General features: G+C 45.0%; 1 protein-coding gene across 4 annotated transcripts in view; it reads right to left on the bottom strand.

Moving 5' to 3' along the window:
- The window catches only part of DAAM2 (dishevelled associated activator of morphogenesis 2), a 257388-nt gene that overhangs the window by 23378 nt on the left and 216769 nt on the right, over positions 1–17241 (bottom strand). For all 4 annotated transcript variants that reach the window (XM_064158321.1, XM_064158324.1, XM_064158323.1 and 1 more), the window contains 4 exons: positions 6243–6327; positions 3850–3956; positions 2978–3066; positions 2021–2189 (listed from right to left, as the gene is read on the bottom strand). In XM_064158321.1, the coding sequence (XP_064014391.1) occupies positions 2021–2189; positions 2978–3066; positions 3850–3956; positions 6243–6327 (450 nt within the window). The remainder of the gene's footprint in view (positions 1–2020; positions 2190–2977; positions 3067–3849; positions 3957–6242; positions 6328–17241) is intronic.

Genomic DNA, 17241 nt, shown 5'->3' with positions numbered 1-17241 from the left:
ATGGCACTAAGTGCCTCATCCAGGCTTTTCTTGAAGACCCCCAGGGACAGTGCCTCCACCACCTCCCTGGGCAGCCCATTCCAATGCCAATCACTCTCTCTGCCAACAACTTCCTCCTAACACCCAGCCTACATTTTGCCCAGCACAACTTGAGACTGTGTCCCCTTGTTCTATTGCTGGTTACCTGGCAGAAGAGACCAACCCCCACCTGGCTACAGCCTCCCTTCAGGTAGTTGTAGACAGCAATGAGGTCCCCCCTGAGACTCCTCTTCTCCAGGTTAAACACCCCCAGCTCCCTCAGCCTCTCCTCACAGGGTTTGTGTTCCAGGCCCCTCACCAGCTTTGTTGCCCTTCTCTGAACACATTCCAGCACCTCAACATCTCTCTTGAATTGAGTGGCCCAGAACTGGACACAGGACTCAAGGTGTGGCCTGACCAGTGCTGAGGACAGGGGCAGAATAATCTCCCTTGTCCTACTGGCCACACTGCTCCTGATCCAGGCCAGGATGCCATTGGCTCTCTTGGCCACCTGGGCACACTGCTGGCTCATCTTCAGCCTACTATCTACCAGTACCCCCAGGTCCCTCTCTGCCTGGCTGTTCTCCAGCCACTCTGTCCCCAGCCTGTAGCACTGCTTGGGGTTGTTGTAGCCAAAGTGAAGAACCCTGCACTTGGCCTTGTTAAATCTCATCCTGTTGGCCTCTGCCCTCCTACCTTCCAACACATCAACACCTGCTCCTAGATTGGTGTCATCTGCAAACTTACTGATGCTGGACTCAATAATAACTTGAGTACTGGTTGGGCTCCTGCTACAAACTATTGCAGCTTTAGGAATGGGTCGAAATGAGACATAATGAGAGATGCAGGCAAAGGTTTAAGGAAATTTGTAAAGTAAATGAGTTTTGCATCAGTGAATTTTGCATGTAGAGAGAACAGCCAGGCTTAACAGGTACTTGAGGTGGGTGCTACGTGGTTAACTGACAGGCAAGGCAGCAGATGGCCATTGTTTCACCACACCCTATGAACTGGTGAGAACAGAACCTGCACAGGACAATTAATATATGGAAAAATGAAGCCAAGCTACATTAAGGCAAAAAAAAAAAATGTTCAATATCAACTACAAAAGTTTTAGCCTTGGAATATGGAAAGACATCCTGGTAGTGAAAACACAACTCTGTCAATTCAAACTTTGCTAAGTATGGGTGAATTTCCTATGGTTTCTTACTGCCATTATTCATACTGTCATAGCTTGAAGTCATTTCACCACAACCATGGTCTCAGCAGATCTTACAAGTCAAAAACGTGTGGGTTACTACAAACCAGTATGGGAGACCTCCAAGAAAAACCTTAGTGGTGCTGGAGCCCCAAAGTGGTATTCTCTACTCAGTCACAGCTGAATTAATAACCAGAAACAGTATGGGGATGTGGGACAAAACATGTGTTGGCACTACAATGACCTGCAGCCCATGTCCACAAATGTCCACACCTTTATGTCCACAAATATGCTCCACCTCCTTAAAAGCAGGTATTTTCCTTAGCTGCTCTAGCCACAACCAGCAATTCTTTGTGGTTCCATTACTAGTGTAGGTAAAGATTATGACAGTCCTGCAACAGAAATATATGCCATGTTTCTCAGGAGACAAAAAAAACTCAAGTCAGAGTGGTTTTGAGTTTTCTTTTCAAAATCATGGTCATAAAACTTTGGTATAAAGAGCAAATTCCAGAGAAATCCTTCTCCTCCCCAAAGCTATTTCACTTATTTGTGAAATACTACATTTTATCATCTTTGCACAGTGTTGCAGAAACACAATGCAGCCACCAACGTACATTATCCAAAGAGAAAGCAGAATTGGAATGCTGTGCTGATAGTTTAGGATGTTTTACAGTGAAAAGTACTACTTAAATAACAAATAAGGCATGATTTTAAATGGTACAGAGAGCTAAAACCAAACAAACCCCACTGTCATTACCACTGTGGAGCAGCACAGTAACCAACTCACTCATAGTCTTCTAGGCCTACCTGTCTATGCTGGATTTGGTGTCTGCAATCTTGTTCAGGCTGGAGACTTTAAAGCCATAAGCACTTCCCCTTTGTCCCTTGTTCATGTAATTCCCAAAGGCCAGAACTACCTCCAGGAGTTGCCTCAAACGCTTGCTTCGGATTAATTCTTTGGATGCCAGAAGAATGGCTTGAAAGGAGAAGAAAAAAAAATGGAACAGGTTACTGCACAGTGGCTGTTTCTAACATGCTTGGGCTCATCATTTGAAGTGGTCTAAAATGCTTATCTGACTACTGCCCAGAAAATGATGCAGCACAGTTTGTGTGTATGCTGTCCCTCCCACATTGACATGCCTAGAACCAGCACAACTGGAAGGAAGATGCACTATATCTAGCTTGTAGGATGGTCCTCTGAACCTAGGACCAAGGCTGTTCTCCTGGACCTCACACTTCAAAAACATAGCCAGTGAGAACAGGGGAAAAGGCTTAAGCTGATCTGAAAACATAGAGCAGAACACATTCACTTTCTGTCTGCAATAACAATGGGTGTGGCACAGGAGCCATGGACCTCTCCCCTCCTTGTAAGTTGCACATCTCCAGAATACCACCGGCCTGAGGCATCTATTTTAACCAAGGCAAGATGCAAGGACATGAGGGTGAGAAGGTAAGCCTGACCTGCACAGAAATGCCATGAATGCTTTTGGCATCTCAGCACAGCCTGGCAGCACATCTGTCAGGTCATATTTGCAGTGTAAGGATATCATGAAACTGACTAGTAAGTCAATGGTTGCATTGACTGTTAAGTCAGTGGTTGCAAGAAGAGTGTCAGATAAAATTAATTTCTTAGCACATGACATGGCTTGGACTCACTGGCTCTGCAACCACAGCATACATCATAAATGCACCTCCTTTGAAGACAAGCCTCTCTCAGCCTTCTTTGTCCCTTTAACTAAGTCTTAGCAAAAGCTTCAAGCATACCTTCCACTTTTGGTTTTGCTTCTGCCAGCCTCTCTGGAAACTTCTTCTTAAAGAATAATGCTTGAAGTCGCTGTTGATAGTGGTCAATCCTGTGTGAAGGGTAGAGGAAAGCTGACACTGAAGTGGAGCTGTTACCTTGAAGCCCAGAGCCAGTATGCTTCCTATATAAATCTAATGGTTGGATGCTGAGTCCCACAAAGCCTATGCATGGGATCACAAACATAGTTTGAACATACCACTACATAACCAACCTTGTTATGAAAATGCAGGTCCTCAAAGCATGTTTGGACCACAACTGAAGTGGAGCTGATAGAATTTCTTTTAGAATCATAGAATCATAAAGATAATTAAGGTTGGAAATGAGCTCTAGGATCATCAAATTCAATCATCAACTCAGCTCCACCATGCTCACTAAATCATGTATTTTTTTAACACCTCCAGGGGATGGTGATTCCAGGAGATGCCAACTACATTTCAGTTAGCAGAGCGAGATCAGTGGTGTAGCAAAGCTGGAGCAAGAAAGAAGTCATGAGGAGATGGAATGGCTGAATGGCAAAAGGGATCTGTATGAAATCTTGACCTCTGGCTACACTCCATCTGATATTTAGATCTGAACTCCATTTTGTGTGAACAAGTTTAGGCAGAGGAAGCAGATTTGTGCATGTCATCAGGGGATCAGGCCTTAAATGGCATCGTAAAGAGTGCAACTGCCAACAAAACCTTTGTGCAATGGACAGAAACACTTGTGACATTTGTGGGCCCCTGGCAAATGCAGGTCCACAATCTCTTGCACATTGCCCTCGGTTACTGCTGCTTCCAAGAAGCTTCCCCAGACACCCTCCCCGCACTTTACCATGATGGATGAAACAGACCTGCTCATTTCAAAGAGGAATCGATCTGCCCGGGCCATACGCTCAATTTCATGTTTATGCTCCTCCAACAGGTCAGTATCACTCTTTTCGGGAACAAACTTCAGCAGCTAGAGGAACAGACACAAAGCAAACACCAAAATGAGAGATCCAAGGAAAAGGAGAGGCAGAGAGAGAGAAGGCCCTCATTTTTCTTCGCTAACATGAGGAAGCATTGCACTGACTGGTCATTGTAACCCTAACGTCAAAACAGTGCATCTGTGGCCACAAACCTGACCTCTTTGAAAGCTTTGCTTGCGGTTCTGTCTTTATCTGTCACTGACCCCATTAGGTTCATTTTTAAATCTATGGGGAATTTCCTATTGCTAAATCCTAAAGGTCAAATGCTAGTGCAATTTACCCAAGGGGAAACACAGAGAGAACTTGGATTCCCACAGCATTATTTGGAGTTAACACTGGTGCAAGCCAGAGCAGGATGTGTCCCACTCAGTGTGAAGTACTCATCGTGCTCATCCTTAGAGCACACACAAAGCCTCATCTATCTCTCCCTTGGGTCTGCCTTACTCTGCTGAAACAATAAACAATAACCAAGCAACTGGATGTGTGTCTGACACTGACTGCTATTCATATGCTGACCTTAAAAAGCTCATACTTTGACATATTTTGCACATATCTGATGGTAGCTGTGATTTTGTATGCCTGTAAATACTGCCACATGCAGAGCTCACAAGATGCACTAAGCATTTGCACTTTGTAATATCCCACTCCCCAAAAATGCAATATTCAAAGGTGTGGAGCATCAGAAGCTTGCAGTGAGTTCTAGAGCAGCTGTGAGCATCCAGATAACATGACAAGTAAGCTATAAGTTTCCATAGAAAAGCTTTTTGCACATGACTAAATACTGTAACTGCACACACAGAAGGAATCTAATCTGTCAGGCAAGCCAGAATTAAAATATCTTCCACTGTGCTATGGAATTTTATCATATGCATCATTGATCAAAGCATCATCTTTCACCCTCTAAAAATGAGGGGAAGTGGACAATAGTGGTTTAACTGACTTCTTCCTCACAAGATACGCAGTTAACCAACTGCACAGGACAGAAATCCCTCACTCCCTTGCTAACTGTGTGGCCATCCAGTGAGGCTTGGACAGACTGGAGAGGAACCAAATGAGGTTCAACAAGGCCAAGTGCAGAGTTCTGCACCTGGGGAGGAATAATAAACTGTTACAATACAGGTGGGAGGTGATCTGCTGGAGAGCAGTCCTGTGGAGAGGGACTTGGGAGTCCTGGTGGATAACAAGTTACCCATGGACAGCAATGTGCCCTTGTGGCCAAGAAGGCCAATGGGATCTTGGGGTGTATTAAGAAGAGTGAGTCCAGCAGATCAAGGGAGGTTCTCCTCCACCTCTACTCTGTCGTGGTGAGACCTCATCTTGACTACTGTGTTCAGTTTTGGGCTCCCCAGTTTAAAAGAGACAGGGATCTGCTGGAGAGGGTCCAGTGGAGGGCTATGAGGATGATCAGGGAGCTGAAGCACTGCCTGATGAGGAGAGGCTGAGGGACTTGGGGCTGTTTAGTCTGCAGAAGACTGAGAGAGGATTTAATAAATGTTTATAAATATCTGAGGGCTGGGGGTCAGGGTGGGGGACAGGCTCTGCTCACTTGCTCCCTGTGATAGGACAAGGAGCAACGAATGTAAGTTGCAGCACAGGAGGCTCCACCTCAACATAATGGTGAGCTTCTTTACTGCAAGAGTCACAGAACACTGGAACAGGCTCCCCAGAGAGGCTGTGGTGTCTCCTCTGGAGGCTTTCAAGGCCTGTCTGGATGTGTTCCTGTGTGACCTGAGCTAGATTGTATGGTCCTGCTCTGGCAGGGGGGGTGGACTCAATGATCTCTTTGTGTCCCTTCCAACCCCTGACATCCTGTGATCCTGTGAACTCTTCTGGTTAGAATGTGAGAACCCTCTAGTCCCAGTTCTCTAACTACTGACCTACATGGTGCGGTCCATGGCAAGCAGAGAAAGGAGGTTAAGAAAACAAGAAAATACATAAAAGAAGAAGAGGAAGAGCATAGCATAAATATAAAGAAGTGATGGCGACATCACAGGGAAGTCACAGGTGAGAAGACATGAAAGGAAGCCTCATGCCAACGCTAGTCACATACAGTTTGCAAGGAGAGAAAACTGTTACCAAACAGAATTACATGATAGAGGTATATCTGTCAATGCTGGCACAAGTACTTCTCTCATGCTCCTGAGTGCAGCTCCACTGACATGACAGGACCAAGTTCAGATCTGCAGATGTACCAGCAGAACCCACAGACATACCCACTTATTTTAGGTAAAAAGAAGACAGTGAAGAACTTAAGATCTGACCGTAGTCTTTCTCACCTGCTCAAGCATATCTTTTGCTAGGTCTTCTTGTTCATCCATCTTCAAGATTGCTTGTCTGATTTCTTCATTAGACAGCTTCAGCCTTTCAACAGTATCAATATTGTACCATTAGTGTAATGCTTAAGTGACTCTGACAACTTAGAAAGTAGGAAGCCTGAAAAGCTGCACTAAAAAGTCACAAAAGAACCATGGGAAGCTCTACTATGAAGCTGCTATTCCAGATTAATCAATAAAATGAACTGCCAAAGGCAGAGATTTTGTACAAGAGTTATTTTTTATCCTCTTCAGCTAATCAAGCACACATTAAAAACTAGATGTTGATTAACATGTTGATGTTTATAACAGATGTTGATGCTTATATACCAAAAGTGCTTACACCTTCCCTCCTATCAATGCCTCTCTTCTGCTATAGTAAAATGCCTCAAAATCCATGTGATTTCTAAGTAACTGTGAGCCCATGGTAACAGCTTGGCTTTTGAACATTAAAGCACCTCTCAGAGTAACAAGTAATGGGACTGACTGCTCCCTTACAGAGCTAAGAGTAGTTTTGGGGGTTTTAAACCGGGAGATCGATTCTGCTAGGTAAGTTCAGTCTGTTAGCAGTCACAGCTGAAGAACAGATTGACAGCATCTGAGTGTTTGTGTTTCATATCCAATATCACAGTATCACAGTATCACCAAGGCTGGAAGAGACCTCACAGATCATCAAGTCCAACCCTTTACCACAGAGCTCAAGGCCAGACCATGGCACCAAGTGCCACGTCCAATCCTGCCTTGAACAGCTCCAGGGACGGCGACTCCACCACCTCCCCAGGCAGCCCATTCCAGTGTCCAATGACTCTCTCAGTGAAGAACTTTCTCCTCACCTCAAGCAAACAAGAGCTTAAAACATTATATAAACTATTACACTCTCCTTCCCCCCTACTCCTGCCCATCTGTGTGCAACGAGCAGAGGCCATCACTTACAACAGAACAATTCAAAATCAATCAAAAAAAACTCTCAAGGTCTTCAGGGCATGTGAGGAGAAGCCAAAATTTGTGATCATCGAGAGGCCATTTGATAGATTGCATGAAATGATCTTAGTGGTTTGCAGTACAGATGTCAACAAAGAAATGCACACAGTGACAGATTCTATGCCTCCATTCCCAACTCATGACACCCTCATTAGTCATTTCAGGAGAGTAAGAGAGGACCAAATGAACCATAAAGGAAACCACATACGCAAGAAAACCTCAGTTTGGGGACTGGAAGAGGAAAATGTAAAAAGAAATATTTAAGGAGTGAAGTCTGCAGTCTCCATGGACCTTCTACAATCAACCTAATTAGCAGCAGGAAGAGAAAATGCAAATAGAAATGAGGGGCTGATGCATGAAGCAGAATGTTTTTGTCTTCAGTGCTAAGAAATTCCATGTTGATATTTCGCATTATATTGCCATTTGGAACTAGGTAGAAGTAAAAGAGTGAGCTTTATTTTTACAGACAGGAAATATTGCTAAATCTAAGAAACTTTAAACATTTTAATATTGCCCAATAGAACCAACATCTGGAAACTAAAATATGAATCAGCAGACATTCAAAAGCCTCTGAATGTTGCACCTCTGAACCAACTGCTCTGACTGCATTCTTAGCCCCTCATCATGACCTGCTCTAGTGGGAGGTTGGAACTAGATGATCTTTGAGGTCCCTACCAACCTAAACCATTCCATGATTCTAGGTCTGCTTTTGAGGAGGAGGGCAAATTGATACCAGCTAGAGATAAAGCTACTGAATTACCAGAGAAGCTGCCTAATTGGGCCTCACTTGGCTGAGATACAAGCATTAGAAGCTCTGAAATGAAAAAGCTGGAAATATTTTACTGTAGGTCATCGGTTTGACTCGGGATCAAAACAACAAACCTCAGTACATGGAGTTCTGTGTAAAGCTCTACAGTTTCAATGAGAAAACTGAAAGGTTTCTTTTGGCTTTAATACTCATGAATTGTAAAGTCCATGGTTCTGTGACCCTGAACTGATCAAACCCTGTGACCACATGGGGGCTGAGCAGCATAGCAGTGGGTGTGGGCCTGGCTCCCAGCAGACACAAGTATACATGCTCAGACAATTTCATGCTTGCAGTGTTTAAAGTGCTACATTTTGTTGGTTGTGGTTTTCTCTTTGTTTAATTTTCCCTTTAGAGAGCATCTTTGCATTTTGTAGAATCTGGAGCCTGCAGATTAGCTCTGCCTTATAACACAGGCACAGTTATCAGAGGGGACACAACAAACCAGTCCATGAACAGTAGCATAGTGGTGGTGGGTTTATTGCTACATTCACATAAGAAAAGAAGAATGAAAACCATGTTTATGTTACTGCCAATAACTGACCGCCTCACTAGAATCATAGAATTAACCAGGTTGGAAGAGACCTCCAAGATCAGCCAGTCCAACCTAGCACCCAGCCCTAGACAGTCAACTAGACCATGGCACTAAGTGCCTCATACAGGCTTTGCTTCAACACCTCCAGGGATGGTGACTCCACCACCTCCCTGGGCAGCCCATTCCAATGCCAATCACTCTCTCTGCCAACAACTTCCTCCTAACATCCAGCCTAGACCTCCCCTGGCACAACTTGAGACTGTGTCCCCTTGTTCTGTTGCTGGTTGCCTGGCAGAAGAGACCAACTCCCACCTGGCTACAACATCCCTTCAGGTAGTTGTAGACCTGAATGAGGTCCCCCCTGAGCCTCCTCTTCTGCAGGCTGCACACCCCCAGCTCCCTCAGCCTCTCCTCACAGGGTTTGTGTTCCAGGCCCCTCACCAGCTTTGTTGCCATTCTCTGGACACCTTCCAGCACCTCAACATCTCTCTTGAATTGAGGAGCCCAGAATTGGACACAGCACTCAAGGTGCACCCACAGGCCCTATCCAGTCAACTAGACCATGGCACTAAGTGCCCCATCCATTCTGCATATATCTCTGTGTGCATTTGGGAATGCAGTAAACAGGACCAAACAGACAGGTTTAATGTACATGAACACAACAAATAGTGTAGTGCATATTACTGCTAATCTTGCTGTTCTGTCCAGGAGCCTGGGGATTTCAGACTCCCTGCTCCTCTGTTTGCTGCCATTCATCAACACTAAATACACTTGAGAACATATTCTGTTAAAAAATAATTGAGAGCCCTAAGGACAGACAGTTACACAAACACTTTGATTTCTTGGATGATTCTGTGCCCTGCCATCAGCAGGAAAACATCTGGCTCGAACAGTTTAGTCCACAGTAGAGAGAAGCATAAAGCTTGCCAGCCCCACACTGAGAAGCAGTTTAACTTAGTCACCCACAGGCCTGTAGCTGGGTCACAGCGCCTGCAGGTGTGCATCCTAGATTAATACCAATCCAGTTACAGCTGCAGGAGGATTTATAGCAAAACAACCTTACTCTTCAAAAGTGGTCTTGTTGCTTTTCTGGGGCAGGATGCATCTCAAGAGCTGTAAGCATCAACAGCACAAAACAGGGATATTCCTGCTTAAAAAATGGCTAAAGAACTGTTCATGAGCTGATTCTTCTTTTATTTTCAAACCTTATACCCAGACATGCAGTAGATCTTTAAAGATGGTCAGCAGTAATGTGAAACAGATGTGATGCTTTTAAACAGAAACAGGTGAACTGATTAAAGTGGAACCTAAAGCAGATGCATACAGATCTCTCAGTTTAGAAGAGAACAGAGAGGCATCTCTTAGAATGCAAAACTCATCAGGGACAGACAGCAAATTAAACTGGAATTACAGACCAAAAATTGATACCACAGAAATTGTTTTTCAGTATCTACTAGTAAGTTGCAATTACTTTCTTACAGGCTTTGCAGATATGTGCAGCCTTCCTCCAGCTGCTGGAGACAACTCAATTCAGAACAGCGTATATGATTCGAGTTGTGTTGTCTGCCTAACGCTTCACCAAATCACAGATCCTGGTGTCAGAGCTCAGGAAGTAAACGTGACCAGGAGAAAACACAGTGCCCCTTTCCTCAGCTGCAGCATTCATAGCTCAGATACTGACTGCTTTTGTTCCACAGCAATCTGAAACTGGTCAGAGGAGGAAGGAAATGGATCTTCTATGAGAACACTCCCTTCTTCTTCGCTCACCCATACATCTGGTGGCAACATATGGAAGTCCAACTGCTTGAGTCATCTTCAAGCAATGTTAAAGCTCAACAAGTACCAAATAACTTCTGATATGGTACTTAGCCTGCCTCCCTCTATCCCCTCTGGCTTCATAAATAATCTCTATTGACTCTGCAGAGTAATTCATCACTAATCTCCCCAGGACACCTCGGCTGATTTAACACCAGCTTCACTTGCAGACATCAAGTGGTTTATTGTTTCAGCCTCTTAGAGAAAGCTGGCAGCCTGGCTCTGAACATGCCTGGGAGACACATTGCAGTTTTACATCAGCTTCCCGTACAGACATGCAATGCTCCCTCATTTTTCCTCCTTAAATATACCCATTGAGTTAACTTCAGACTAACATCAGCTTCCCTTACAGACTTCCAATGCTCCCTCATTTTTCCTCCTTAAATACACCCATTGAGTTAACTTCAGACTAACATCAGCTTCCCTCACAGACTTCCAATGCTCACTCATTTTTCCTCCTTAAATACACCCATTGAGTTAACTTCAGACTAACATCAGCTTCCCTCACAGACTTCCAATGCTCACTCATTTTTCCTCCTTAAATACACCCATTGAGTTAACTTCAGACTAACATCAGCTTCCCTCACAGACTTCCAATGCTCACTCATTTTTCCTCCTTAAAGATACTCATTGAGTTAACTTCAGACTAACTTCCCCCTTTCATTCCTCCCTCCCATGGATCAAACTAGAATACTTGTTGCTAATTAACCATCTTCCCCCACCAGAAGAAAAAGTTACTTTGTGTGTTTACTCCTTGGATCATACTTAGCTTCTGAGAACACATGCTTGCCTGCTAGCAGGGAACCCAGAGTTCTGTTGCAGCTCCATTAAGCTCCCATACCAGAGGGATCACAAGCCTGCTCTTCCTTTTTACATCGGAGAAGGTAACTGATTATCATGTGTCAGGGCCATTTTCTACTTCAAACTGAACTGAACCACAGTACTTCCAAAAAATGGGAACAGTCACAGCTGTGGCAGTAAGAGGCACTGGCTGACAGCTCCATCCCACGGCCAGTTTGTACAGCTCACTCAAATCTTGGCTCTTGCCAAGTGCAGAATTCTCCATCTCAACACCTCATCTCACACAGTCCAATAGTCAATGCACTCCCAGATGTTGTGACTGGGGCATATTCTCTAACTCCTGAGGTTTACTAACCTCATTATAGACCTGCCAAACTGCAAGCTCTTAGCTATCTACATTTTGGGAATAGCCATTGTCACTAGTCCATAAAGGCAGGAAAAGGAGATTTCCCATTGGAATGGGCTGCCCAGGGAGGTGGTGGAGGCACCGTCCCTGGGGGTATCATAGTAGTATCATAGTATCATCAGGGTTGGAAGAGACCTCACAGATCATCGAGTCCAACCCTTAACCACAGAGCTCAAGGCTAGACCATGGCACCAAGTGCCACATCCAACCTTGCCTTAAAGTGCCCCAGGGACGGCGACTCCACCACCTCCCCGGGCAGCCCATTCCAGTGTCCAATGAAGAAAAGCCTGGATGAGGCACTTAGTGCCATGGTCTAGTTGATTGGATAGGGCTGGGTGATAGGTTGGACTGGATGATCTTGGAGGTCTCTTCCAACCTGGTTGATTCTATGATTCTATGATTCCCTGCTCTCAGAAGCAGCATTCAAAAATCAGGCTGGTCTGACTGGACATTCACTCAGAGGACATAAAGATGCAGTCACTCTTTTCACACCATCTTACCTCGGTTGCCAACTTATCTCGGGTCTTAACCTCTTAAGCACAACAGCTGGGACATTTTACCAGGTGCATCTTAAACTGTTATATCAACATGTCAGGGAAAATAGGCTTTTCTTTTCCTCCTTCAGCAAAAGCTCATGAGTGACTGATGTACTTTGTATCCCAGATTCCTAGCAAGAAAGATCTGGCAATGGCCAAACCTGGGAAATTTCAATTTACAGTGACATATTGATGAGGCAGTGGTTCATCATTTATCACAAACCTACCTATTGGTTCCTACTTGTGATCAAAGGCAGGATGGCATTGACTGATGTGTTCAGTTTAACCTTGAGGTTTACCACACTTAGAGTAGCAGGTAAAGCCATTTATAGAATCATAGAATAGAATGGTTTAGATTGGAAGGGACCTCAAAGATCATCTAGTTCCCAACCCCCTGCCATAGGCAGGGACATCTCCCACTAGAACTGGTCGCTCAAGGCCTCATCCAATCTAGCCTTGAACACCTTCAGGGAGGGAGCAGCTATAATCTCCCTGGGTAACCTGCTCCAGTGTCTCACCACCCTCACTGGAAAGAACTTCTTCCTAACATCTAGTTTCAATCTCCCCTCTTCCAGTTTAAACCCATTACCCCTTGTCCTGTCATTACAAGACCTTGTAAATAGTCCCTCTCCAGCCTTCCTGCTGGTCCCCTTCAGATACTGAAAGACCACTACAAGGTCTCCTCAAAGCTTTCTCTTCTCCAGGCTAAAGAGCCCCAACTCTCATAGCCTGTCCTCATAGCAGAGCTGCTCCAGCCCTCTGAGCATCTTCGTGGCCTCCTCTGGATTCACTCCAACAATTTGATGTCCTTCTTGTGTTGGGGGCTCCAGAACTGTACTCCATGTGGGGTCTGATGAGAACAGAGTAAAGAGGCAGAATCCCCTCCACTGTCCTGCTTGCAACCCTTTTCTTGACGCAGCCCAGGACACATTTGGCTGTCTGGGCTGTGCGCACACACTGGACCTTAACTTAAAGCCAGAAAACCACTCTATGAAGCCAGGAGGTTCTGTTTATTGCCCAGTGTTTTTCAAGTCAGCACACTGAGGTGCTGAACTGTTGAATTCAATGACCTGTTTCTGTATGGCATGATCCATAGCACAAAATATCACAGTGTTTAGAATCTCCCTTGAAATAAGGGTGAGCACTGTATTGTTACATGGCAGAAAGACAGATGAGGACACAGCAAAGGCGGTACTCAGACTAGCATTGACTGAATAGCTTGTCACAGTATCACAGTATCACAGTATTATCAGGGTTGGAAGAGACCTCACAGATCATCAAGTCCAACCCTTTACCACAGAGCTCAAGGCTAGACCATGGCACCAAGTGCCACGTCCAATCCTGCCTTGAACAGCTCCAGGGACGGCGTCCTCTTAGTGTCTGATCTGAAAGGGTTCAGAAGCACTGAGAAAGCACAGTTGTATGAGAGAAATACTCATTCTCTTCAGTGTTCTGGTTGGAAATACTGCACAAGTCCCTTTTCTTCTATCTTTTTTAGATGTTTGAATCAACAGCCATGAAAGCCACAATTGCTAAAGCTGCCTGTTAGTATCTATTGATTGTCACATGCAAATGTGAAACCATTTTTGTATAGTTGAGTTTTGCTTTCTGCTCCTACAGGTTTTATGACATTTTGCTAGCTTTCCTACTGTTTCCAGATTCTTGTGAGAGGATTACTCCTGACTAGCTGGGTCACAGGAATAACAAATACATCTCAGAACACTGAGATGACAATTTTGCTGGAAACAGTAACTTGTATGAAAATGTTCCATAGATGTATGTTTGTTGATGACACCAAACTGGCTGGAGTGGCTGCCACACCACAAAGCTGTGCTCCCATTCAGACAGACTTGGACAGGCTGGAGGGCTGGGCAAGTGTAGAGTCTTGCATCTGGGAAAGAACAACCCCAGGGATCAGTATAGGCTGGGGACTGATCTGTTAGAGGCAGTGAAGGAGAAAAGGATTTGGGGGTCCTAATTGATGGGAAGTTGACAATGAGCCAGCAATGTGCTCTTGTGACCAGGAGAGGCAATGCCATTCTGGGGTGTATTAGAAGGGCTGTGGCTAGTAGGTAGAGAGATGTTCTCCTGTCCCTCTACTCTGCCCTGGTGAGGCTGCATCTGGAGTACTGTGTTCAGTTCTGGGCCCCCCAGTTCAAGAGGGACATAGAACTGCTTGAGAGTGCGGCACAGAGCCACAGTGATGAAGGAAATGGAACATCTCTCTTAGGAGGAGAGACTGAGGGAGCTGGGGCTGTGCTGCTTGCAGAAGAGGAGACTGAGAGGTGACCTTGTCAATGTTTATAAATATATAAAAGCTGAGTGCCAGGAGGCTGGAGCCAGGCTCTGCTGGATGATGCCTGATAACAGGACAGGAAGAATGGGTGGAAGCTGAGGCATAAGAAGTTTCATTTAAACATGAGGAGGAATTGTTTCACTGTGAGGGTGGCAGAACACTGGAACAGGATACCCATGGGGGTTGTGAAGTCTCCCTCTCTGGAGAGGGTCACCTGGACACATTTCTGTGTGATCTGGTCTAGGTGATCCTGCTCTGGCAGGAAGGTTGAACTGGATAAGCTTTGGAGGTCCCTTCCAGCCCCTGACATTCTGTGATTCTGAGATGTTCAGCCTTCTAACCAACAAGTCTCATAGAACTTGATTTCTCCTGAACACTTCACAGAGCAAGACAACAAGCCATACATAGAATCATAGAATCAACCAGGTTGGAAGAGTCCTCCAAGGTCATCCAGTCCAATCTAGCACCCAGCCCTAGACAGTCAACTAGACCATGGCACTAAGTGCCTCATCCAGGCTTTTCTTCAACACCTCCGGGGATGGCGACTCCACCACCTCCCTGGGCAGACCATTCCAACGCCAATCACTCTCTCTGGCAACAACTTCCTCCTAACATCCAGCCTAGACTTCCCCCAGCACAACATGTGTTAGGCATGCTTTGCAAGGACATCATGAATGCTAGAGCCACAAAAATACTTCCCATTACTTAAGTAATGGAGGCAAGGAGAAGCCATGCTGGTACAAAGATTGATTTTCAGTTGCTAGGGGAAAGTAGGGAAACACAGGGATATAGGATGACTCTTCCAGACCACGTAAGACTGACAGTAAATCTCCAGCCTGGTGGAAACTGAAGACACCAGTACATTTGGGAGGGATAATTTCCAGTGTGACAAAAATAACTGTGTCTTGAAAACACTGTTAGGAAAGCCATATTTGAGGCTGGTGGGTGCCTGGGCTCACCACCGACAGATAGTTCCATGCCCTGGCTGAATTATAGCCTACTGGAAATGTGTGAGATAAACTGATCTTGTCCCTAATTGAACCTTTCCAGTTGACCTGAGGGTCAGAATTTCCTTTTGGATCCACCCAACCCCATTAAACAAGGGACAACAGCATCCTTCCACTGAAGGCAAATGCAGTGGAATTGAAGCTGCTAACAAGTAGCTGAAATAAAGCTTAACAGAAAAGAAGATAAAATAGAGATGAGAATGGGGAGGAAAGCTTACAAATCTGTTATGGTCAGCAAAAATCAACTAGAAATTCAACTTTCATCTCTTTCAGTTTATCATGCTCCAGTCTCTGCAAGAGGAAGCAAGACACATCTATTTCTTACTCTAGCTAGGCTTTGGCATGTTAGACCATATGAAATATGATCCCTGCCTGAACCCTTCTAACACAGTGTTAGTAAAACAAAAACATTTGAGTAGTAGAAGGAAAGAAAACCCAACCCATGCAACTATTTTACTTTAGAGGACACGACAGTTTTGTGTAAACTGAGGGAGAATAAACTACAGGGATATATGCACAGTAAGAGTCAATTGGAAACAGCTGTTGGCTGATACTGTGGCAACCTGAAAGCTGTGGCTGCAGCTCAGGGGTGCACAAACTCTCTGTCACCAGTTCTAAATCCCCTCTTGTTGCACATATGTGCACACTTGTGTGCACACGTGTGCAAAGTGTGCTGCAGGAGCAGCAGCCAGGGATGATTTGGCTGGGAGTGTCTCTCCTTCAAGGAGAAAGAAGTGGAGAAATGAAAAAAAAAACCCACAAAGGAGTTGTAAAGCCCCTTTCAGTTACTGTCTGCAGCAGATCCTCATCACTGCTGTCTTTAAAAACGGAACCATAAAAGCACAAAGAGCAGAAAATGTTATGAATGTAGATGTGCCATTTTAGTTCCCCTTTTTTTTTTGCTTTTCTAGTTGCATTCAAAAGGGAAGTTTGAGGCTGAATATCAATCCTGGGCCAAGCTGTGAGGTATTTTTGATATCCTGAGTGTAATGCTACATTACAAACATTAAACCATCTAAGCCAATGATAGTCCTGGTGACTAGTTCTTCCTATTGTGCAGCAACAGTAATGTTAACAGGGTACAAGAAGAACCATCAGGCTTCTCAGAGAACATGAGCTGTCTCCAAACCCATGCCATTCATGTTAGGCTGGTATCCTCTGCTTGGCTAGGATAGGATTAATCTTCCTTGCAAGAAGCTGGGAGAGGCTGCTCTCAGGATAGCCAATTCAACCAGCCAATAGGGTATGCAATACCATAAAACTCATGCCTGCTCTATATAAGGAGAGGGCTGGCTTGGGTGGAGGTGGAGGCTGTCTGGCAGCTGACTGGCAAAGCACTGACTGCCTTGGTTGGGTGAGCACACTGCATTTTATATTACTCTATATATTGCTTTCATTTTTTCCCCCCTATTGTTGTTATTCCTGTTGTCCATTCATTCTTTGTGTTGTTCTCCCTTATCTCAGCCTGCTGGGTTTTGAGTTTGCTCCTGCCTCCTCCTTCCCATCCTATCTAGGGAAGGAGGTGGGAGGGGCAGTTTCATGAGTGGCTGCAGCTGGGCCTGAAATCACAACAGCCTGCTTACATTAAGACCAGGATATTTCCTAGTAGAGTAGTTGGCAGTCATGAAATACAGCATTTCATTGCTGGTTGGAGTCCAGACTAGCAGCCTGAGGTGGACTGGCTTTGTGACTCTTCTGGAGTGAACACACTGTGTGCCCTGAATTGCAAGGCTCACAATTCAGCGTGGCTGTGCTGGACGCAATAAAAGAACTGACAAACC

This window comes from Pogoniulus pusillus, chromosome 18 (genome assembly GCF_015220805.1).
Source record: "Pogoniulus pusillus isolate bPogPus1 chromosome 18, bPogPus1.pri, whole genome shotgun sequence".
Lineage (NCBI taxonomy): Eukaryota > Metazoa > Chordata > Aves > Piciformes > Lybiidae > Pogoniulus > Pogoniulus pusillus.
Note: the sequence above shows the minus strand (reverse complement) of the source record. Positions and strands in the feature narration are given on the sequence as shown.